The sequence below is a fragment of the Leucopleurus acutus genome, assembly GCF_964270905.1.
Source record: "Leucopleurus acutus genome assembly, chromosome: 4".
NCBI classification, from domain to species: Eukaryota; Metazoa; Chordata; class Mammalia; order Artiodactyla; family Delphinidae; genus Leucopleurus; species Leucopleurus acutus.
In genome coordinates, this window is record NC_139146.1 from 110,625,190 (window position 1) to 110,651,447 (window position 26,258).

General features: G+C 38.3%; 1 protein-coding gene across 4 annotated transcripts in view; it reads right to left on the minus strand.

Moving 5' to 3' along the window:
* The window catches only part of G3BP2 (G3BP stress granule assembly factor 2), a 76,472-nt gene that overhangs the window by 9,915 nt on the left and 40,299 nt on the right, over positions 1–26,258 (minus strand). The window contains exons 1-7 of one of the 4 annotated variants that reach the window (XM_082838249.1): positions 20,307–20,476; positions 5,662–5,780; positions 3,239–3,320; positions 2,290–2,463; positions 1,684–1,774; positions 861–963; positions 173–353 (exon numbers count right to left, since the gene is read on the minus strand). In XM_082838249.1, coding sequence (XP_082694375.1) covers positions 173–353; positions 861–963; positions 1,684–1,774; positions 2,290–2,463; positions 3,239–3,320; positions 5,662–5,756 — 726 coding nt within the window. In that variant the 5' untranslated portion in view covers positions 5,757–5,780; positions 20,307–20,476. Of the gene's footprint in view, positions 1–172; positions 354–860; positions 964–1,683; positions 1,775–2,289; positions 2,464–3,238; positions 3,321–5,661; positions 5,781–14,359; positions 14,438–20,306; positions 20,477–26,258 lie in introns of those variants that run through there. The other 3 variants (XM_082838246.1, XM_082838248.1, XM_082838247.1) reach the window with 3 other exon arrangements.

A 26,258-nucleotide genomic window follows, 5' to 3' on the forward strand; every position in this document is an offset into this window, starting at 1 on the left:
ATAAAATTTCCTCAGAATTACCAAAAAAATCCCCACAGCTTCTTTCATATACATAAAAACAGCATAGCTTACTATTAAACAATTTAATTAACAGAACAAAGGTCATGCTTCATTAATGGCACCAAATAAGACAGTGTGACGTCACAGGTGTGAAGAGCTCCTCTGCTCTAACCTTTGGTGGTTCCTGTGGCAGAGACACAGGCTCAGCGGGAGGAGGAGAAGCGGACTTCTCCTCTAAGTCCTCCAAGTTCTTCTCCTCCGCTTGCGGTTTCTGCTCTTCAGTCTTTGTTTCAGATTCTGGCTCAGGTTCAGGTTCATGAGACGATTCTTCCAATGGCTCCTCTATGCCATTACTACAATAAAATATTTTGTTCACTTTTCAGTATGAGTGAAATGATCAATTCAAATAAAATTCTGCATTTCTCTAATTTAATGGGCATAACTAGTAATAAGCTGTTTTGAAGCAAAAGTCCATTGAGAACTAGAAGGCAGAGGGAATAATACTCTCAAGCAGCATTTCTTTAACATAATTTAAAAACTGAATTACTAAAAATGTTTACTTTAATACTAACTATAAACAAACCGCATATTCAAAAAATAAAATGCTTACTCTGTGTTGTCCCAAACACAATGCATTATCAGCAAATGATCAGTTTTGGGCCAAACCAAATTCAATTTTTCAATTAAATAAAACAATGCTTTCCATATAGAATTTACTTTGCATATACATAGTAAATTCTCAAATGCTGGTTTCACAGCTTTAGCAAAATTTACTTTCAACAATAATTCTAGGAACAAAAACCAGCTTGCAACTACATTATAGTTTAGACCAAATTTGGCCTTGCAGACACTATTCTTACGTCACAGGGTGAGCTTCATAGTAACCACTGCTAGCATTTTCTTGCACAGGTTCTGGAGATGGTTGCCTTTCTTCTTGTTCCTCTTCTACTTCATCTTCTGATTCTGAAAATACATAATATACCATATCTCATCTTAAGAGGATTTAATACACAATTTGATATATGTATTTTTAATGTTTAAAGAAGTCATGATATTTCTTACAAAGGCACTTAATTGCAATATTCCTTGTTCTCTTAAACTGAAGAGCAAGCCAGATGAATTTTGGAATTTACTCTATTTTTTAAAAAGGCCTATTAGTAACAGGGAAGGGTAGGAAAAAATGCTATTAAAGTCATAACTCAGTTTCCTTCGTCACATCGATTCAATGGAGGAATAATCGTAAAGAAAAGGAAACAAGCTGATGTATATCAACGGAAGATCAATTAAATAATTATGGTATAGCCAAAAAAAAAAAAAACAAAAAAAAAACAAACCCAGCCAACAAAGATATATTAAGTGAAAAAAAGCAAGCATTGAGCCAGTGTACTTCCACTTTTATAAAAGTACTGATCAGTACGGAATACAACAAAATTCTATAATAGGCACCAAACTCTTGGTTATCTATAGAGGATGAAATTGAGGGAAATTTTTCACTTCCTATGTATGATTTTTATGTAATTTCATGTAATGAACTATTTCTTTTACAACAAGAACAAGAACAAAAAGGAGAAAAGGGAGTTTGACTCAGTTATGGCAGAGGCAAATTTCTTTAGTTTCACACTTTCCATGTCCTTAAAGAGTACTGATACTGACAAAACCCTTATATCTTCAAAGTAACCTCACCTTCATCAAGTTCTGGTTCAGAATCACCAAATACTTCATCTTCATAACGAAACATATCATTGTGAACATAAAACTTATTTGGAACAGATCCCTATAGGAAAACAACATCCAAATATTCCATAAATACCCATAAATGTGGTATTACATAAATACAACAAATAAACAATTTCTATTTTAATAATACAGAAATGATATAGACTGAAGATAATTTTCCAAAGTTGAACATGCTCTGATGTTAATATAAAGTAAATTACAGAAGATCACTCAAGGAATACTGAAACTCAAGAAATGGCTACTCAATATAAAAGAACCAGGACCAATTAACAAACAGAATTTTTCCATTTTGTTTAATATGTAACCTATTAAATAATAACATACTTTTAATATTATTTCTATAATCTTAATCATCTATTTACACATTAGTATCAGGATCTCATTTTTCCTTCTAAATAGTCAAAGCACACACACAAAGCTCAAATAAATTAATCAACAGGTCATACTTCTCAAAATATGTTACATGCATACCTATGCCTGCAAGAAGAAACTCTAGTTTCTCACAGTAAAATGAAATCATGTAAGTGAAAATTAATTGAAATGAAAACTTACTTCAGGAGCCAGAACAAAGGTTTGCATAAACTTCCTCTCTGGCTGTCCACTATTGGACAGCAAACCCATGACCTGGACCACTACTCCATCACTCAAGGTTGCATGAGCATCCACATGACGAATTTTAGTATGACATTCGCTGAAGTTCAGAGATAATACTTTGTGGTGTATATCCTTTATTAGGAGAAGAAGGTGGGGTGGAAATACAAACTCATGATACTGCATTACCTATTAAATACTACAGACTTTGATTTCCTCGCAACTCTAGAATATTAACTGCCTCATTTGAATCCATTCCACCATGCTAGGCATTACTGACAGGCTAATGTTCCTAGAACCACTAGTTTCAACATGTCACCTCTCTATGCAAGAAATCACAATGGCTGTCTCATATTATAGGCTTTGTGCAGCTTTCTCCCACTGTTCCATATTAAGTACTAGTCATTCACGTAAACTGTGTTGACTACTCCTTGACCTTGCACCTAACTTTACTGCTTGTCTGCTGATGCCATTTCTCCTACTTTCAATTTCCTCTTGTTTGGTAAGGCCAAAACCTATCATTCAGAGTCTGCTGGAAGTCCCGCATCCTCTACAAAGTCATAAGGAGTATATACTCCTATGCACTCCTGTAACATAACGTTTAGACCACATTTCTATAAATGCTATATATTGTCTCAACTATTTCATGTATAAAATACACCAAGGATATTAAAATGTTCCATTTTCTCTTTTGTATCCATGCCAGTGTAATACCCGTGCTTCGTACAAAATCAATGTTTGTAAGAACTCAAAGCACATCCGATGACTACTGTAACACAATTCTAGTACAGCTGATTACATTCAAAAAGAAATCCATTGGCACAAGAATCTATTTTCCAAATCTCTATCTTACCTCAAAAAAAAAAAAAAAACTAAAGTAATCTAAAATGCATATAAAATTGATACTTACATTTTGGCCATAAACTGCCTCCTGGGGCTTTCCACTAGCATCTACTCCACCATGAACATAAGAAGAATTCCTGCCATAAAACCTGTAAAACCATTGATAATTATTGACATTCAGTTGTGAAGAGAAGTGTAAGAGGCAGTAGAGTTCTCGTGTCAAACGGACCTAGTTTCCAGGTCAGGTTCTGTCACTCATTAGCTATGTAATCTTGAGACTTACAGTCCTCAAAGTTCAGTTTCCTTGGTTATAAAACAGAACAAGAGTAACTTCTCCATAGAGTTGTTGTAAGGATTAAATGAGTAATGACACAGAATTCTTAGTGTGCCTGGCACACTAAACATACACTCAGTCATCAGCTATTCTCATCTAATTCTTACCATATCTATATTTTGTTAAGTGGAAAAATGAGATATTCAAAATATATTCTAAACACTGATGCTGTAGTTAATTTACCCATTTTTTCCCCATCAGATACAGAAACTCAATTATCTAAATTTGTTTGGGAATCAGATACTGTTTAACATTCATTCTACTGAGTTCCAAATGATTACTAATTCCAAAGGCTTAGGTTAAAAGTTTAGATTTAAGTTAACTGAAAGAGTTCAGAGACTAAGTTAAAAAAAAACTACATTATTTCAGCATCTAATTTCTCAATTATATTTTTATACTGCTCTTAAGTACATGACAATTAGTGTTTCTCTGGTATTACCTAAAGCAATTAGAATTAATATCTTCCTAAATTAAGGTTATCAACATGCAAAGTTAATTTTTTCGTAAAGAGAACTCAGCTCCTATTGTAATAAAACATGTAAGACTTCCTCCATGCCAAGCAATGTTCTCAGTGCACTACATACATATTGATTCATTTTACTCTCCTAACACCTCAGGAGTAAGTGCTATTATCTAAATGAACAAACTGAAGTTCAAAGAGGTTAAATTAACTCCTCAAAGGTCACACACCTATCAAGTTGGGGCAGCTGGCTCCAGAGTCCATGCTTTTAACCATTACCCATATTTTTAAGTTTATATTATTTCCTCTCATGTACTACTGGCAAGCATGTAAACAGCTACCATTTTTCTGGAGGACAATTTAGCCGTATAAGAAAAGCCTTAGAGATAGTCATACCTTTGACTTAACAATTCTACTTCTAGGAACTTAGCCTAAGAAAATAACTAGAAAGGTGCACAAAAATGCATGTGTAAGGATATTCATTAGTGTTAATAAGTGAAAAATTAAAAACAAACTAAATGTTCATTAACAGGGAAATCTGTTACATAGCTAAGTATAAAACAGAAGTTTGTGCTGTTATTTGAAATGATGGTAGAGAGCCTTGTTTTTCCTTGTTAAAAAAAAAAGAAAGCTAAAAATGCTAATGCCTACATTGTGAAGACTAAATTTCAGATAATAAAAGGCCTTATTAATTCCATTCTCCCTCAAATTCACATACCCTGTCAATAAGAATGTTTATTTTTATAATAGAAAACGTACAGGTATTCCTTTTGATGGGGGGCGGGACACGGGAGGAGGTGGTAGTTATATAAAAATACCCCCTGGGATAACATAGGGAGTATCACACACAGGTTTAACAATGGAGGGGCATAATGCAAAGTAAAACTTTAGAATGCCCAGCATGATTATAAAGAGAACCTATAGATAAAAGAATAAGTCCTTTTAACAGTCTTTCCCACATGAAGTGACAATGGTATATTTATCCTTAACTCACTTGGCTAGCGTGTTCTACAACAAATGTTTGCAGAGCCTAATACTTACAAAGGTCTCACTTATCTTCCACCTGTTAAAATAAACCACGTAGAACAAAAATTATAAATACTACTCATAATATAAATCAATTTTATTTCAATCTCTGGGAAAAAAGAACCTTACAGATGTCCAACTCTTGCCAAAATAGTAAACAAGGCTACTGTTGCTGTTTTACCAAGGAATACTATCTTGTGGATCAATCAGAAGTAATTTTCACAAGTATGATCACTTAACTGATTCATTTCCTAACATTGCTAAAGACAACTCAAAAAAACCCCCCAAAAACAAAAAACCCCAAAGAACAAAAAACAAACTTAAGCCTGTGATTTCAATAAAGACTAGAACCCATTAGTTGGTCAAGTCTGTGGTTTTTATAAAAAAATGAAATATAAAATACCAAGAGTATGTAATTGTGTATATGTATGTGATGTGTACAGATGTGAATGTGTTATATAATGGGATATAATGTGAGGTGTTTTCCTTACTATAGATTTGAGTCAAAAAAACTTGAAAAAGACTGGTTTTAAGCCATCAGACTTAAAATACTGGGCGTGCTTTGCAAAGGTATTGTCAGGACATAAAACAGGAAAGACAAAATTTATATGTAGTCATATTCAAAAAAATAAAACCAAATAAAAATATCAAATATGCAATTAAAATTTACCTGTGTAAATATTCTGGAGCTTTATTCAGCAAAGTATAATATTGCCTCACAAACTCCCGCCCTACAAGCAGCGGACTGGGCTTCTCCATAACCATTTCTTTGCTGCACAATGTCAAATGCTAAGGGAGCAAACATAAGAATAATAACTATTAAAAGTCATCTTTGTTAAATTCCATGAAGTAAATCTTCTCAGCCATTCAACCATTTATTAAAAAGTAACTACAACAGCAAAATAATAAATTCCAAACAACTACTGATAATCTCCAACATCTGCCATCTCCCCTTTGTCTCTACTTCTTGATCTCCCTATCCTTCAATACAGGGGGAAGTAGCATAGCTCTCTTTCTAATTCCCAAGAGTCCCAGCGCTGTCTCAGACTAGGGGCACCATAATAAAGTCTTCCCACGCATAGTATCTTTTTCCTTTGGGGACCATTATCTCCTACATTCTTGGATTCCAACAGTTTATTTTTGAAAACTAGGCAGAGGGCACAAATCAGGACTTGGTGATTACATTTATCACAGACAGTACTGATTTTTGTCTTCTTTGTACTCTCTCCTTCTAGGGATTAATTTCACTGTTTTCAAAATGATAATGATTATGATTAAAAATCAGCAATAACCTCAACACTCAGATAATGGTTTTTTACATTTGGTGTATGTCTTTCTAACCTTTCTTGCTATTAATTACCTAATTACATGCCAGGCACTGTTTACAGTAAATGGGATAACCTAGTGAACAAGACTCTAGCCCTCAGGAGTATATAGTCTGTCATGGAATATAGACAAGCAAACGGAACAGAATAGGTTAGGTGCTATGATAAAGTATCTCTAAGCCCAAAATCTCAAAGATAACGTCAAGGAAATCAAGTACAAAATAAAAATAGAAACACAACCTTTCATCATTTAAAGTAAATGATTTATATGTTTATAGCCCCTCAAATAGTAAAAATTATAACATTAGGAATTGGAGAAAAGGGAAGAGAAAAAAAGAAAATTTGAATATTACTTGTTTAAATATATATATATATATATACACACTATATACATGTGTGTATCTACTGGGTAAATCAGGATGCAGTTTAAATTCCTGTTAACAAATAAATTTCAACGTAGGTTTCTTTTTCTTTTTCTTTTTGGCTGCACCACGTGGCTTGCAGGACCTTAGTTCCCTGACCAAAGATCGAACCCACACCCTAGGCAGTGACAGCACGGAGTCCTAACCACTGGACCGCCAGGGAATTCCCTCAAAGTAGGTTTCCTTTAAACAAAAAATTTCACAAAGATAGCCCACCATAATCATTACAATTGTGATGCTGTTTTTAATTAAAGAAACAGATACCAGCCATAATGGAGCCTACAGATAAAACTCTACAATTCTAGTGACTCCCAACTCTACTTTTACATAATGCTCTATTAGATTCCCCGTTTCTCTTTTTCAACTGTCTTGCAACTCTCATTCGATATTAAAAAAAATGTATTTACATTTTTATATAATTCCTAACTCCTTTCAAAAATAATTAACTGCTTCCAGTGGCAGGGTCTGGGGAACGCACAGTGGCAAGAAGCCCTTGAAGCAGCCCAAGAAGCAGGCCAAGGAGATGGAAGAGGACGATAAGGCTTTCAAGCAGTAAAAAAAAAAAAAAAGGAGAAGAAGCTGGAGGTAAAAGTGAAGGCCAAGGGGAAGGGTCCCCTGGCCACAGGTGGAATTAGGAACTCTGGCAAAAACTAAGCTGTTCTTTATGCCTCAGGTGATGGTGACCCTTACTTCCATTGCTGTTTAAACACCTGAATTCTCTTCCATAACATCTGTTGCCACCTCTAGCTAGAATGAAGGGTTGTCTTGGAGCCTGTGGCACATTTTTTTCCTTAAATGTTCATACAGTGGCTCATCTCTTCAGTTCATCCTTAGCCACTTCTACCTTAGCTGTGAGGTCAAAGTAAACCCATCCCAGAATCCTGCCAGTCTGCTCTTCAACCTTTGTTCTACCTTGAATTCTGTACCATCTACAATCAAACCAACTCATTTAAAAAAAAAAAAAAGTTAATCCACAAAGTAGAATCAGATACTGTCATTTCAGGTGCCATTAGTCTCCCCCAAACCGAAAAACCTCCAAATAGATGAACAAATTCTAATGCATAAAAGGACTCTCAGGACTTCCTTGGTGGCACAGTGGTTAAGAATCCACCTGCCAAAGCAGGGGACACAGGTTCGAGCCCTGGTCCAGGAAGATCCCACATGCCTCAGAGCAACTAAGCCTGTGCGCCACAACTACTGAGCCTGCACCCTAGAACCCATGAGGGGCAACTACTGAAGCCCACGTGCCTAGAGCCTGTGCTCCGCAACAAGAGAAGCCACTGACTGACAAGCTCACATGCCGCAAACTAGAGAAAGCCCGTGCGCAGCAACGAAGACCCAACGCAGCCAAAAATAAATAAATTATTAAAAAACAAAAAGAACTCTCATTTGCTACATTTAAAGTAATGAAGCAGGGGACTTCCCTGGTGGCACAGTGGTTAAGAAATCTACCTGCCAATGCAGGGGACACAGGTTCCAGCCCTGGCCCGGGAAGATGCCACATGCCGCGGAGCAACTAAGCCTATGTGCCACAACTACTGAGCCTGCACTCTAGAGCCCGTGAGCTGCAACTCCTGAAGCCCGCGCTCTGCAACAGAAGCCACTGAAATGAGAAGCCCGTGCACCGCAACGAAGGGTAGCCCCCGATCACTGCAACTAGAGAAAGCCTGCCCACGCACAGCAACGAAGACCCAACACAGCCAAAAGTAAATAAATAAATTTATAAATATTTTTTTTAATTTAAAAAAGTAATGAAGCAAAAAAACAGTATTTTTATTTTGAATGATGGGGAAGGCTTAAGAACAGTAGACTCACCTAGTCAAATTTTATAAAATAACAAAAATGTGGAAATTTTACACATTTAAATACTATAACAACTGATTTAAGCTGTGGGAAGATACTAACTTACCCTCTGAATAAAATAATTATGTACAAAATAATTCTGTTCAAATGGTTAATGACAAAAATACTATTAGGGATTGTTTCTGGGTTTGGAGATTCTTGTACTTCCTTCTTTTTTTGCCCAATTTCCAGATTTTCTACAGTGAGACTTTGTTATTTACCCCAATTTCCCATCACATTTATAAAGTACATATTCACCTACCATTTTTGTCACCTACATATAACCAAAGTGAAAAAAAAAAGGTACCAATTACACATATCAATGTCAGAGAAAGGTCAAAATACACTAGAGTTACTGTAACAAAGTTCGGGAGAGGCTTCACATTGCCCACTACCTATACAGTCACTAAGGTTGATGGCCATAAGGCCATGATATCAATTTAGATCAGAGACACAGGCAAAGGAGATGGGCAGTGGAGGTAACTTTTACTTGATTAAGTCAATAAATTATTATTTATTCAAAAAAGGTTAACCTGAAAAGTGAACTTCAAATGGTGAACAAGATAAGGCAGTGCTAATCTGGCAAATGCTTAAACAAATAGCTATACATAAGAGGCTATGCAGAGTACACTTGTTACGGGGATGCTCTCCCAGGGAATGATAAAATGAAATGAAGAGGTTACTTAGAGGATGGTGTTTCAGTTAACTGCACTGACTTAAATGTAACTCACAGATCAGTTACTTGTTTAACTGATTTAGTGACTCAATTTAGAAGGCTAAAATATAATCGACTGATGGAAGTGAACTCCATCAACCAGAAAGTAAAAGTATAGAAGGGGAAAAAAGCAACCTCACTGACTTACCTACTTTTTACAACAGGTTAATTTATGTATTCTACAGAAACAATTGCCATCTTCCAGTGTTCTCCCCTGGAGGAGGGAAATTTATTCACAGCAAAGAACCCAAGGCATAGGTAAGCAATTTCTGGGATTTGGGTCCTTCTATATATATGTGTGTGTGTATATATATATACAGAGATATATAAATACACACACACCCCTCTGAACATGAAAGTAGGAAAGGTTTTAACTATCTAAGGCCATGAAAAAGTCATGACCTTTTTGGATCTTATTTCTTAATTCACAAATGGAGAAGCGATCTCTGGTCAAGCCTACAAGACTATGCAGTTCAACAAAGATAGCCAAGATTTAAGGATACTTATGTACAAAAAGAATCTTCAGAGACTATTGGCCTCTAGCACCTTCAAAGAAAGAGCAATTATCATTTAACACCTTTTTATAGAAAGTGAAATTCCATGTATTAAGCCCCGCTTTCCCACAAAACACCTGAATATGTGGAGACTGCTGTCATACTGGGATGTACAATGTAAAATGTACTCTTTTCCTGTCAGTTAAAAGCAATATCAATCCTATCTATTCATCGAGATACCAACATGATTACATCTGACTTTCCTTACTATTTACAGAGCTTCAACTACTTCAGAGGTCATTCACTAACTCTGCCCGTAATTCCTGTGTATCTTAATCAATATCCTTTTATTCCTGTCTCTCTTTTTAAATAAATTTGTTTACTTATGGTTGTTGGGTCTTCGTTGCTGTGCGCGGGCTTTCTCTAGTTGCGGTGAGAGAGCTTCTCACTGTGGTGGCTTCTCTTCATGCGGAGCACTGGCCCTAGGCGCACAGGCTTCAGTAGTTGTGGCTTGCGGGCTCAGTAGTTGTGGCTTGTGGGCTCTACAGCGCAGGATCAGTAGTTGTGGTGCACGGACTTAGCTTCTCCACGACATGTGGGATCTTCCTGGGCCAGGGCTCGAACCCGTGTCCCCTGCATTGGCAGGCGGATTCTTAACCACTGCGTCACCAGGGAAGCCCCTCATTCCTGTCTCTTAAAATGTTTCCTCCTCTCCATTTGCCTAGACTAATTTCTGAAGCACATCTACTCCAGCTCTCATGGGAAACTGCTCTATTATCAACTGTCACCATCTTTTCTGAACCTCTTTATGTCCATTAAGAGGGGAACGGAGGAGAGGAAAAAGTAACACTATGAACACAAATCCAAGATAGCAAAGAAAGTCACAGTGTGCTTTATATCCTACAACATGCTCAAGTTTCCTCAATTTCAAGATATCCTTTAAAAAAGTTATCACCCTCTTTCTCTTTTCTCCTTGACCAAAGCTTCAGTTTTTAGGAAAACACTTAGGGTTTTTGTTTGTTCTTTAGTTAAAAATCACTAATATAATGGGGCTCCCCCCAAAACAAACAATCTCAGGCTACATGAATATGAATGTAATGTCTAAAATGGACTGACAGTTCTGTTCTAATATGCATAAATTAAATACTGGTTCAACAGTGAATGGAAACTACAGGAAGGTAGATTTAGCTTCAATATAATGCAAGAATAACCAGAACAGAGCTACTTCATGAATAGCCAATCATTGCAGGTATTTATTCCAGAGACTAAACAATTTAGCAGAAATGTAGTAAAATAATATGTCCAAAAAATGCATTCATTTGGGCCCAGCTAAAATACTGTTCTCCTGAAAATCTTTCCTGATTTCCGAATAGAATACAATTGTCTTTCCCCTGAATTCTCAAAGTACTTTGGGCCTTTGTCATGGCACTTTATTAATCATATTCTGGGGACTTCCCTGGTAGAGCAGTGGTTAAGAATCTGTCTGCCAATGCAGGGGACAGGGGTTTGATCCCTGGGCCGGGAAGATCACACATTCCGCAGAGTAACTAAGCCTGTGCGCCGCAGCAAATACTGAGCCCGCCTTCCTAGAGCCCGTGCTCTGCAACAAAGACCCAATGCAGCCAAAAGTTAAAATTAAAAAAAAAAATCATATTCTCACCTAAATTACTAACTGTGCATCATAGTCTTCCCCTTCTCTACTCCTCTCTCAAATATTATAATCTAAGTTCTCCCTTAAATGTAATTCTCTGAAAAGTCACAATTCCCAAAAATCCAATGACCTCAGTCTTCTACCTGTCTACACTATCACTGTTGCTCACCTCCTCCTATGTTTCTAGATTTCTACCATGAGGCAACTTTCCTTCTCATCAAAATGCAAAAGTCCTCAAGGTCTGTCTTCTAATGTGGCAATTTCAGATTGTCAAATGGCTTCAGCTCTCAGATATACCTAAATTTATATGTAGTCTCTGCCATGAACTCAAATTTGACATTTTTAACCCCTTGCTGAGTACCCACGTATGAACTCATAGGTAACCCAATATATGCACCCTCCCCTATAAAGAGAAAGCAGTTTCCTTATTTCTGCTAATGGTGCCACCATCTTGTTTGCAAGCTTAGTTCTAAGTGACTTTCCCTCTTTAAGCTTCAAACTGCAAAATCTAGACAACTCAAAAATTTCTTGGAATTTGTCCCATCCTGTCTGTTCCCATTGAATTCAGACCCTTTCAGTTCTTCCTCAAAAGTCTTCCAAACTTCTGTATCATGTGTAGCATACACTGTATCCAGTAAAATCCAAACACCTGCATTCAGTTTGAAGTATAATAAGGCCTTCCACTGAAATCCAGTCTGACACACAAGGCCCTAACCAACGTTTCAAATTTATCTTTCATTACACTTCTCACCTCTCTAAACAAATTCTACGCTCTAAGAATATTATACCACTTACCATCATTACTCTAGGCCATTGTCTTACTTCATTCAACACAGGCTGGGTAAATAGGTGGGATAACACAAATTCATTCAAGATTTACTGAATACCTTCTATATATATGCCAGATTCTATGCATGGAAAAACAAAGGTGAACATGTCAGACTTGATCTGCTGCTTGGGAGACAGAATTCCTAAACACAATTATCTAATATGATAAATGCTACAGCCCTACCACAAAGAATGTACCACTTGCACTGCAACAGGAGTAGAAATCTGACATGTAGAAAATGAGGAAGTGAGTATTTCAAGCCAGAGCTAAAAGAGAAAAGAATTTTTAGGAGATGACTGTCTCCTCAAAACCACAAATTGCTCCTTCATGCGCTTTTCAAAAGCCTACTCAAGATCCTATTCCAACCCTACCTGGCTTTCTTAGCTAGGTCCCTCAGGCTGGATTAATCATTTCTTCTCTCAGTACTACATATATCTTCTTTGGCTCTTTTATTAACACATTTAGTCCTAGTAATATGTGTGCCTGTGCATAGGCACAACCCTCTCCTGTTTGGAAGTCTCCTTTAAGTTAATGTTGAGCATAAGCCTAGCAGTGTTATGCTTCCAGGAGATGCTCAAGAGACGGTCTTTGCAGCATCTACCATTACTTTGTACATAAAAGGATTAAAAAATTTGTTGAACAAATCTGTGATGCTAAAGACCTCTTAAGGGAAGTCCCTGATGATCCAGTGATTAGGACTCTGCACTTCCACTACAGGGGGGGCACGGGTTCGATCCCTGGTTGGGAAACTAAGATCCAGCATTCCATGTGGTGGAGCCATTAAAAAAAAAAAAAAAAAAAAAAGACCTCTTAAGAGAAGTAGCCTACCAAACTACAAAGGTATTTCAATAGTTAATGAATAAACCTCCTACAAAAGATGTAATGTACAACATGATAAAATATAATTAACACTGCTGTATGTTACATATGTAAAGTTGTTAAGAAAGTAAATCCAAAGAGTTCTCATCACAAAAATTTTTTCTATTTCTTTAATTTTGTATCTGAGAGGATGGTGTTCAAAACTTATGCGATAATCATTTCACGATGTATGTCAAATCATCATGCTGTACACAAACTTATATAGTGCTATGTCAATTTTATCTCAATAAAACTGAAAGGGAAAGAAAGCTTATATGGGGGAATGCTAATGAATAAAAAAATCATTAATCATGTAATTCCAAAATATTTTTAAAGTCAGTCTTCTATACTCTAGTTCTTATTTATATGTAAATGTATATACGTGTACACATTCATTTACGTGTACACATACTACTACTGCAATATGAAGTTAAGAGTTTTGAGATTAACTAAAGGTCCAAACAAAACAAGTAAAGCAGCTTTAGCACAAGTAATTCTAAGAACTTTTAGAGATAAATCTAAAAAATTTAGCATTACAGTAGACCCACACAATATAGTCAATTTATTTTCAAAGGTACCAAAGTAATTCTCTTTTCAGCAAAACGATTTTGGAACAACTTGATGTCTACATGTTAAAACAAAAGGAAGTTTGACTCATACTTTGTACCATGTACAAAAATTACCCTGAAATGGACCACGGACCTACATGTAAAACCTAACTCTAGGCTTCTAGGAAAAAGGACAGGAAAAAACCTTAATAACCTTAGGTTAAGTAAAGATTTTAGATAAGACACAAAAAGAAAAAAATTTAGAAAACTGACAAATTGGGCTTACATCAAATGTAAAACGTCTGTTCAAAGTCATCAAGAAAATGAAAAGACAAGCCACAGTATGAAAGAAAATATTTGTAGAATACATATCTAATAAAGGATTTATTCCCAGAAGACAAGCCTCTCCTAACTTAATAATAAGAAATCCAATTTTAAATGGGCAAAAGATCTGAATATACAGTCCACATCAAGATATACAGATGGCAAATAAACATGAAATCAATAATCATTCAAAATTACAAATTAAAACCATGATGACATACCACTAAATACCTTTAATGGCTAGCATTAAAATCTAAAAATAGTAAGTGCCTGCAAGGATGGGAAAAGTTGGCAGGAACAAAGAAATGGTATAGTCACCTTGGAAAACAGTATGGCAGTTTCTCACAAAATTAAACGTACATGTCTCATATTACCCAGCAATCCCACTCCTACACATTTATCCAAAAGACATGAAGTACATGTCCACACAGAGACCTGTATGTTGTTTGCAGCAGCTTTATTAATAAACACTCAAAACCTGGAAACAACAAAATGACCATTAGCCAAGTGAATGAACAAACTGTGGTAAATCCAAATAATCAAATACTTGGCAATAAAAAGAACTTATTGATATATGCAACAACATGAATGAGTTTCCAAAATATTACCTAAAGATAAAGTTAATGCTATATGATTCTACTGATATGTCAGTCTACAAAAATGAAAATTATAGGGCTAAATCAGATCAGGGGCTAGAGACAGAAGGGAAAGAAATATATCTTGATTGTAGTGGTGGTTTCATGACTGTGTATGTCTATCCAAAATCATACAACTGAACACATGAAAAGACCAGTTTTTACTGATTGTAACTTATCCCTCAATTTAAAAAATTTAGCAATACAATTATGCTTTATATTAATCATTTCACAAACATTTATGGAGAATCTACCACATACCAAGCACTTATTTGTAAGGTAACCCTGAAATTGACAATATCCAACAGTTCAAAAAACGCAGTTTATTCAGTCTTTCATCTATTATATTAACAAAAATGAAAATGACTGATAATATCAAGTACTGTTAAAGGGGTGGGGGAAAAAGGCTCTTTCAAATACAGTGTTGGTGGAAATATAGTTACAACCTTTTGGAGATGTAATTTTGCAGTTTTAATAAAATTAATTTAAAATGAACACATATAACCAGTAATCCCACTTCTAAGACACACTACAAAGAAATACATGCACAATTGCACAAAGATAATAGGAAAGTTATAAAAATAGACAAAAAGTACTCTCCACAAAAGTTAATAACCAAATTGTAGAATGCTACAAATCCCATCTTTGGAAAAAAGGCATGATACAAAAAGAAATATACAAGATAATATGTGTTGTGGGTCTAGGGAAAAAAAAAAACTACATACCAATTCAGACCACCACTGGTAAACTATTTACTATACTGTCTGAATACTACAAAGAGTATATATGTACTTTGTGATTTTAAAAAACACTTTAAATTTTTCATTTACTTTCTGATAACCATCTAACAGATACATGTTATTAGTCAGAAAACATGGCTCTAGAATAAAGGTCGAAAGTGTGAAAATTCATTTAGCACTACAAGCAAAGCAAAAAAGTAATCTGACATTATGCCTACAACATTAGTGACAATTTATGGTTAAAGTCTGAGTGTGCTTAAATACTACCAACTAATTGAAAATAAAATTGAGGAGGTGGAGATGGGAGGAACAGTGATAAAGATACCATGCTGGAATTTAAAATCAGCAGCTACACAGAGAAACAAAAACTTACTGCCTAGATTCTAAGGTGCACTCTCAAATTTTGTTGTTTCCAAGAGGTAATTTAAAAAACATTTGATATGCTTACCTGATATAGCACTATTTTTTTCTGATAACCTAATATTAAATTAACGGTCTTAAAAACAAAAAAGTAACGGTCTTACAAACAAAAATACAATACACTGAACCCCAACTGTGAAACATCAGTTCATATGCAATCATTAAAATACTGTCAAAGACTATAAAACCATAGAAAAAAAGCAGTATAAAATTTGCAACTAAGATATGATTTCAATAATATGAAGGCAATGTTTGCACTTGAACAAGAAAATGAAATTAATTCCTTAGATCTACTACTGCAAAATAATTATCAGAGCAGATTACAATACAAAAGAGAAGGTTATCCAAGTGAAGTAATTTTGTATTCCGTTAATTCTTTTTAATCTTAGGAATCTCTGAAATGGCACCTCCATTCTATATTAAGAAATAAAATAGATATATCTACATAGGATCATAAACTCTAGTTATACTAAACTGTTAACCCTAAACACCTGGCTGCAACCACCACCACTATATATAAGCATCAAAATGCACAATCAAAAATTCACTCTTTGAGGAGCCTGGAATGTTCTGACCGACATCTATAACGAGTGATGAGAACTGCAGTATCTTTGTCTCAAGCACCTGGGGGGGAGGTGAGTAGGATTTCACTTATTGCAAATTACTTACATGAAATTTCATGTCACAATTTGGTGGCTATTTTAATAACTGGAAAAAAAAAACGTGCAAAATGAAAACTGCTGAGAAGTTGAGATACCATGTTGTCTTAAAAAAAAAAAGTCAAGAAACCAAAAGAAAATGACAGTTTGAAAAACAGAAAAAAGTCAACAAAAAATTTTTTCAGTACTGTACAGTTAGATGTTGTACTTTATCTTGCTTTCTATAAAAAGAGTAAGATCCTAGTAACAGGATGCAGTTATCTTACCAGAAACTATGTTACCAAAGGCTATGTCTATGCTAGGACACAACTTGTCTCTACTATTGGATACTTACCCACCCCTTTCTCTCTAGAGCCCCTCACTCATGGCTGGTCTCACACTAGTCAGGCCCAGGCCCATTCTCACTGAACCATGGACTGTAAGATCCATTTCTGACAGCTAACCTCATATTAAAATTGAAACCTTTGGAAATTCCAGATGGTCTTTGTTTAGAATGACTTTACCAATTGAAAGAGCAATGCAGGGCTTCCCTGGTGGCACAGTGGTTAAGAATCTGCCTATTGGGACTTCCCCGGAGGTCCAGTGGTTAAGACTGCCTTCCAATGCAGGAGGCCTGGATTAGATCCCTGGTCGGGGAACTAAGATCCCACATGCCATGGGGTGCAGCCAAAAACTAAAAAAAAAAAAAAAAAGAATCCACCTGCCAATGCAGAGGACACGGGTTCGAGCCCTGGTCCGGGAAGATCCCACATGCCGCAGAGCAACTAAGCCCGTGCACCTAGAGCCCGTGCTCTGCAGCAAGAGAAGCCACCGCAAGGAGAAGCCCGCGCACCGCAACGAAGAGTAAGCCCCACTCACCACAACTAGAGAAAGGCCGCGCACAGCAACGAAGACCCAATGCAGCCAAAAATAAATTTTTTTAAAAAGAGCAATGTGTATCTATTTAGAAGAGCAACCTTCAATTTGTTGTGGCACACCGCAGAAGGAAAGCATCACAAACAAGATCTAAGCACCAGTCACAGAAATAAAAGGTAGCTGTGGATGTTTTCTCTCCTCAGGCCCCAAAGGTAAGGAGGCAAGTTTTGAAGTTCAGAAGCTATTAAAAGTGACCAAGCATTAAAGAAATGGAAACGCAGCCCCACAAAAATTAAAGCGTGTATTTATATTATGCTTTAAGGTTTAACAAGTAACTACACATTCCTTTACCTCCGTGAAATAGATACGATATTAGCTTCATTTACAGAAAAGGAAACCGTGATGTTTTCAGAGCCTAAGGAAAGGAGTTCAAGGTCCCTCAGTTATAGTTATGAGAGAGAGGATTTGAAATCATGTCTCCTCCCTTTAGTGATGTTTTCATTACACCTGCTTAACAACCACCGCTTATGAAGAACCATCAGGGATGCAAGAATATAAAAAAAATTTAAAGTCTAACTTAGCTTATTTGATACTGTAGGGAGGAGCCAAAAAGCAGAAAACAGTAACATAACAGGAAATCCAAAACAGTCATCCTAGCATACTACAATAGTGTATCAACATAGGGTAAAATATCTGGAAATTAAGTTAAAAGTACGCTGAGAAACAGCAGTCAAGAAACTGATTCTATTGTTTCTGAAGCCAGTCCAGAGTTCTGGGAGATAGAACTTGTTTGTTCTGTCAGCCCTTAAATGTTTCCCAGTGGAGAGTTAAGTCAAGTTTGTCAATTAAATTCTACCGAATTTAAGTTCAGAAACAACCTAATTCGTAACTATCAAAACCAGCCTTGAAAAGGGGTCATTCCTCATCTCCATACGCACTCGTATAAAATATGTGGGAAAGTCTTATTTAAAGCAACCTAGAAAATCCTGATAACAGGCAAACAGCAGTAATTCTTCAGGACAAGGAAACTGTTAACCTAAAGACACTATGGGTATTTATAGATTTTCAGTAACTGATACGGAGATTTTCATTTTTGATCTCTCATAAATGAAATATGGATAATAAATATATCCTACTACCAAGAGTGCCAATCCTATTCAAACTCAAGAGCTGTCTGCTAACAACTCAACTGCTCACCTACTAACTAAACACTCACTCAATACGAGTATCAAATTATTAAAGACTTATTTTCTTCTCCTTCCATTTTTGATCCCCATCCACCCCACAAGCATTCTGGTTCTTTCCTCTTGCTGCTTGTTCACCACTGACAAACATTTCAACCCCTGAATATTCGGCAACCTGAACCATAACAGTTCTTAAATAGTAAACAATCCATTTGAGGTCCTTATCCTCCCTCTAATTCGTGGACAACCTTTCAGAATTAAACAGCCTCTAGTGATTAAATCATAACACAAGGATACACATGAATAATCCTAAATATTTAAGAAAATAGGAAGATTAAGAAACAACACATAATTCAGTACTAAGAATTTGAAACTAATCATACCGTCTATTTTTTGAGATCAGGATTTTGGACATCAAAAGGACCACTGGATACCAATAGGGTCAACTGTTTAGAAACTGTCCACATGCCTAAGGCTATATATTAACTGCCAAATATGGAGCCGGACAAGGAATTCCCATCTTCTCCCCCTGTAGCATACGGGGTCGCCTAACTGCAGTTAATGATTCACAGATCCAGGTACATGCAATGCTAACATTTGGAAGACTAGCACCAGGTGTTAAAACCAGTATTTCAACACAAGTTATTATCACAACAATCATGTGGGGGGGGGGAAGGGCACAACTTTGCTATTATTCCAGCTTCGGTGCACGTGGGTTCTGTGGGTTTTTGCTGGTGCTTGATTTTTAAGAGAGCAAAGGTACTGCCCCTCCAAAAAAAAAAAAAAAAAAAAAAACTGTTAAGAAAGTAGGCATACATTGGAGGGAAAAAATTGATCTATGCGGAAAATTGCAGATGCATATCTATACTCGCCCCAAAGCGGCACAGGGCCATCTTAAGAAATCTGCCTTTGGAGAGGCAGGTAAAATTCGATCAGATTCAACTAACAATATTAACACAATATACGGATGCTATGTTCCTCTCCTTGACTATCCTTCCCACCCTCCCCAAGAAGACATGGGGGAAGAGGAAGAAACCCATTCCTCAAAGCACTCAAACATCTCTTCTATTCCTGGGTCAGCAAGAGATCGCCTACATAAAAAGGGCACGGAGAAGGCGTACGTTATATACAGCCCGGGTTTCCCAGCTCCTTCGGGATAAACCCGCGGGGGGAGGGTCAAGGACCGCTGAACACCAGGTACTGGGTAAGCAAAGCGAAGGCTGCCTTCAGAGCCGGATTCTGTTTCCGTGCACCGAAATGGTGCCCGGAGGCCGCTACTTTCGCATCTGCGTCGCTTCTGCCTCCGCCGATACAGCCTCTTTTCCCCTCCCCCACGGGCGGGGCGGCGGCGGCCTCCCCACTGCCAAGGAACCGGGAATAAGAGCCGCAAGAGTCTGGGACGAGGCTGGTGGGCTCCGCACCCGAAACATCCTATCGGGCAAGCCCACTCCCCCACGTCCCGTCCGAAGCCTCCATCAGCGCGCCTTTGGGAGCAACTGCGTCCCCTTTCCTAGCTCGCCACCTCATCTCCAACAAACACCGGCCCCACCTGTGCCCTCGGAGCCCTCCGTCCGCACGACGCGCGCCGGTCACCTCCCCCCCCACGGTCTCCCATCCCTCACCTGAGGAAAAAGCTCGGCTTCTCTCTCGCACACACAGCAGCGTAGGCAGCCGGCAAGAACAATGTCTCTCTCTGCAGCTACACCTCCGACACCGGAGCTCATTCACTGGACGTTGCCTCGAGCCGCGGCGCGCGACTGGAATGTCCCCTTCCGACCACCAGACCGACCGCCCTTCCCGGCCCCCATACACACCTCCAACCAACAGCGGCGGCGGGTACGTCGCGCGGAGGTCAGCGGGAAAGTCGCCGAGGACCGGCTGCAGCAGATTCTTGTCGCTCGCCGCCCTCTCCCTCCTCCGACAAACCTCAGACCTCGGAACCGGAGAGGCACGAGCTGGTTCCCCTTACAACCACCTCTTCCCGGGCGCCAGGCACTGCGGCGAACGACAAGGAACACGGACGTCCCGCCCCCTTTGCCACCGCCCCCTCTTATTGTTTTACCCCTGCCGAAAGGGCTGGGGGACCCCCCAGCACGGCTTCAGCCAATCACGCATCTCCTCCAAGAGCTGGACCCAACCTTCTCGCGTCTCTCTGCGGAGCACGCGCAGAACGCCGCCGCGCTCACGTACTCTCGCGCCCGGAAAGCCGGGGAACCGGAACCGGCGTGAAGCCGGGGCGAGAGTCCGCTGATTTGACGTCACAAGAAGGCTGCCTTTCTCCTGCCCCAAGGATCCGGCCTCTTCGCCCTTCGAGAGCGCACCCTAACAGGAGCCGGGTCGCTGCAGCGCTGTGCCTTCTGCGTTGTCTTCTGGGGACTGATTTTTCTGGTCCTTTTATGTTATTAAGAGGAAGGGAATTTTAGTGATTTTTTTTCTCTCTGAACTAGGTGTCTGCAGGTTGCTGCTCTAGACGAGAGTAAAAATGCAGCCATTGGTTTCAGCTGCTTGCACCCTAAACTCAGCCTAGGAAATGGAGGTTTTTAAGCTCCACCGAGAAGTTCAAAATCGTTCAACGCTATATTATGGGGCCTACTGGGTGCTAAGTACTGGGATGTAGAAAAATAGGACGTGGTCTCCACAGACAGAAAAAACAGTTCTGTTTCTTTGTGTGTTGTTTAGCGTTAGGCGTTGCTAAATACATACTAAGCATTTTACATGCTAAAGCAGCTAAAAGCTGAAATCCCAGGAGATATCAGGATTACAGACCTGTCCTAGATCTAGGCCCAGACTTGGCCGCAGGGGCATAGCTGGGAAAACACTAGACACTGACTCTCATGACCTTGATTCATGGAAAAAGCCACATCTTCTTACAGTCAAGGAAGCCACTTTGCACCTTAGTTCTGGCAGTGTTTCTCAGAGACTATCAAGACAGCTGAGGAATTTTGGAAGGAAGGGCTGAGGAAATGGTGAAAGGAATAAAAGGCAATTAGGAAAGGAAATGCCCACAGAAGAAACAAAACTCAGGCATATACATTTCACCAGTTTTCTTAACAATTCTTTCAGAGTAACTAACTTTAAAGTATTTTTCACGTGTGAAAACTGAGGTTTACGGGGCAGTGCAACATTTGAACCTCCAAAATCTACACTACTATTAACTTATGCTGCTTAATCACGTTGTTATATACAAAATATATGGGCAGACTATCACTCTTATGAAATGAACTTTGACATGTTTTTCTTTAAAGTATCATAATACATTACATGAAAACTGCCCTTCAAATCTAATACTTATGTGCCAGCCACTCATCTGTTTTAATTGTTTAATCCTCACAATAACCCTATAAAGTAGTTACGATTTTTATGCTAATTTTACACAGGAGGAAACTAAGGCTTAGAGAGGTCGAGTTAACTTGCCCAAGGTCACACAGCTACTACTCCGTTGGAGCTGGGATTCAAACACAAGCAGTCTGCCTTTACAATCCATGCTATGGAATACTCTCCTTGTATTAATTGGCACAACTTACTTATCTCTTCTGTTGATTGACATTTCTACTGTTTCCACTGTGAAGCTCTTATGCACAATGCTGTTATTCCTCACCAAGTACAAAAATTTCTCTGGAGCAGTGATTCTCAGAAATTAACATGCATCAGAATCACCAGGAGAGCTTGTTAAAACACAATGCTGGGCCCCCTCCCAGGGTTTCTGATTCAGCAAGTCTATGTTGAGGCCTGAGAATTCGCATTTCTAACAAGTTCCCAGATGCTGCTGCTACTGCTGCTCTAGGAACGACACTTTAAAAACCACTGATCTACACCATGGTTGGCAAACTTATACTGTGAGGGACAGACAGTAAATATTTTAGGACTTGAGAGCCATAAATGGTCTTTGTAACATATCCAACCCACGCATTCCCGTTTTTAAATCCTTCAAAAATGTATTAATAAAAGAAATATTCTTAGCTCTGGAACTATATAAAAACAGGCCTCAGACAACCCTTGTCCGAGGGTACATATCAATAGGTGGAGTTATTGGGAAAAACGACTTCATTATCTTCAATTTTATTAAAATACCCAAAACTGTTTTCCTAAGTAGTTATTTTTACTTCCTAAATGTCTCTTAAGTCCGTGCCCTCTGAATACTTCTCCATACGTATAGCTCTGCCCAGGTTCAGGACCGTTTTATCTTTCCAGAATGACTGCAATAACCTAAGGAATCTTCCAGCCATACGAATATAACCTCCATTAAATACGCCCTCCCGGGACAGACAATAAGGCAGGGAGAGAAGTAGGAATGTATTCATTCAGTGGCTCAAGCCAAACACTTTTAAGTCACCCTTGACTCTGTCTCACACCACACAGCAAATCACCAGTAAATTTCTGTTCCCTCTACCTTCAACATTTATTCTAGATTAAACACTTAGCACTATTACTGCTATTATTATTATTATTCTCACAGCAACCAGATCCTTTATAGCTATAAATCAGATGACATTCTCAAAACCCTCCAAAGGCAACACAATAAAATCCCAAGTCCTTACCATGCAAGGCATCCCATCCCTAATTTAGTTCTTACCATTACTTCTTTTCTTACTACTTTTTCTCTTATACACCTCAGCCCTTCCTTTGACATTTCACATCCCCACTCCAATGTGTGTCTTAGATGTGAACCTTTATCAAAAGTTTGTGAAAAATCAAAATAAACTGCATCTACTGATTTCCCCAAGTACTCATACTGAAATATCTCACTCAGGCATTCTAAAGGTGAGTTAGGCATGATTTTACCTTACACAAACTACCCTTCAAAGAATTTCAGTTAACCTTATCTGCTTAAATACTCTACTAGCTTGTCTAAACTGTATTCTGTGGTTATTTTGTAATCTCCCTATATTTCCTAGGTTCTCTTCTAGGTTGTTTTTTATAAATAGTGTAACTCAAATGGTAACCTACAGGTTGTCTGGCAGAGTGTCCACTCAATAATAGCTTCCAGGGCTTCCCTGGTGGCGCAGTGGTTGAGAATCTGCCTGCCAATGCAGGGGACACGGGTTCGAGCCCTGGTCTGGGAAGATCCCACATGCCGCGGAGCAACTAGGCCCATGAGCCACAACTACTGAGCCTGCGCGTCTGGAGCCTGTGCTCCGCAACACGAGAGGCCGCGACAGTGAGAGGCCCATGCACCGCGATGAAGAGTGGCCCCCGCTTGCTGCAACTAGAGAAAGCCCATGCACAGAAACGAAGACCCAACACAGCCAAAAATATAAATAAATAAATAAATTAAATAAAATAAAAAAACTGCATCTTTAAAAAAATAAATAGGGCTTCCCTGGTGGCACAGTTGTTGAGAGTCCGCCTGCCGATGCAGGGGACACGGGTTCCTGGTTATTATGGATACTCTGTCAGACAACTGGTAGATTGTCATGTGACCTCTATCCATAAAAAAGCATCTGGAAGAGGCTCTAGTTGCAATTTTCTTTGGACATGATATCCCTTTACCCCTAAACACTTCAGTGTGTATTTCTTAAAAGACAAGGACATTTACTTCTATATCCACAATACAATTATCAAAATCAGGAATTAACATTTTTACAGTACTATAATCTACAGACACTCAAATTTCATCAACTGTCCAACTAATATCAAAAGGAAAAAATTGTTTTCTGGTCCAGGATACAATTCAGGATTACAAATGAATCTGGTTATCATGTCACCTTAGTCTTCTGTAGTCCAAAGTTTTTTCTCAGTCTTTCTTCTTTCATGACCTTGATATTTTTAAAGAGTACAGGACAATTATTTTAAAGAATGCCCCTGAATTTGGTAACTCTGTTGTTTCCTGATATTTAGATCTAGATTATGCATTTTGGGGAAAAATACCAGAGAAGTACTGTTCTGTCCTCAGTGCATCCTATGGAGGCACATGATGTCCATGTGTCCTATTACTGGTGATGTTCCCTTCACGGTTAATGCAGTGTCTGACGGGCTTCTCCACTATACAGTTCTGTTTTTCCCTTTGTAATTAAGAAGTAATTACAGTTGTGTAGTCTGGTACTTCGAAACTGTGTACATAACCCATTTATCATGATCGTTTCACCCAGTTTTAGCAGCCATTGACGATTCTTTGGCCGAATCAGTTTTTGTTATAGTGGCTACCTAACTGTGATTTTTCTAATTCCATCATTCTTTCCACAGTTATCAGCTGCAATTCTACTATAAGGAAGATGTTTTCTCCTTTCTCATTTTTAAAAAATCTTTTATTTATATCAGTGTGAACTCATGGATTTCTACCTGATCATCCATTAATATCAACATTTATTTTCATGCTCACATTGTCCCCATTTGGCCCGTGGAAGCCCCACCAAGTTAGCTCTCATGCATTATATAATTTAATTGTGCATTATTTATTACAAATAATTGAACTAAGATATCTTTTCAAACAGTGAAAAAGAACAAAAAGTGACAAGGGCCTAAGAGAAGACAGTGGCAAGTAGAAAAGAAATTTATAAGTATATAGGTGGCAAAATTGTGATGATTAACTGGGTATGGGGAGTAAGGGAGAATTCTAGGATAGGATGTTTTGCTGGTTTTGTCTGGGTGACAAGAGAGCCGCTGGTAATATTCACTAAGAAGGGGACTACAGAACTTTGGTATTTTTCTATCCATATGCTTGTATAAAATATCATACTAGTTACTTCATCCAATACTTTCTGATCTAATGCCACTTCAGAAAGATCTCTGACCAATGAATCTAAAGGAGCCCCAGTCACTCTCCAACTCTTACTCTGCTCTACATCTGTTAATAGCACTTAGCACTACCTGACATTATATTTATCCTTTGATGGGTTTGTTTGTTTATTTATTTATTTATTGTTGCGGCATGCGGACTTCTTAGTTGCGGCCTGCAGACTCTGAGTTGTGGCATGCATGTAGGATCTAGTTCCCTGACCAGGGATTGAATCTGGGCCCCCTGCATTGGGAGCTTGGAGTCTTACCCACTGGACCACCAGGGAAATCCCATGATGGGTTTTTTTAAATTGTTGGCCTCTCCAGTAAACCAAGTTCCATAAGAGCTCAGATTTTGTCTGTTTTGTTCAATGCTGTATCTCTGCCATAAAGAAGACAATCAAAATCAATTAGTGAATAAATAAATGTGTGTGTGTGTGTGTGTGTGTGTGTGTGTGTGTTTAGGGGGGCAGAGAGAGAGAGATATGATCATAATTAAACATTGCTTTGCAGGATACGACTTTTTTTTCTCTTAAAAAACAGACCTCATTTTATGTTAGTACATAGTAGGTCTACTTAATGTTTTTTCCAATGGTTACACAGGTGGGGAATGACATCCTAAGCTTAGAGGCAATATACTAAATTATAAAGAAAGTTATGAGAATGTAATCAAAATAAATACAAGCTATGTAATTGCACATTTCTGCCACAAATTTGAATCAAAGGACTAGCAAACCTTGATAAGAAATCAGTATGAGGGCTTCCCTGGTGGCGCAGTGGTTGAGAGTCTGCCTGCCGATGCAGGGGACACGGGTTCGTGCCCCGGTCCGGGAAGATCCCACATGCTGCGGAGCGGCTGGGCTCGTGAGCCATGGCTGCTGGGCCTGCGCGTCCGGAGCCTGTGCTCCGCAACGGGAGAGGCCGCAACAGTGAGAGGCCCGCATACCGCAAAAAAAAAAAGAAATCAGTATGAAAACGTAATCAATAAACATGCAAAGTATGTCCCATTTATAGAAAAAAGGACATAGCATTAAACATATACGAAGAGCTGT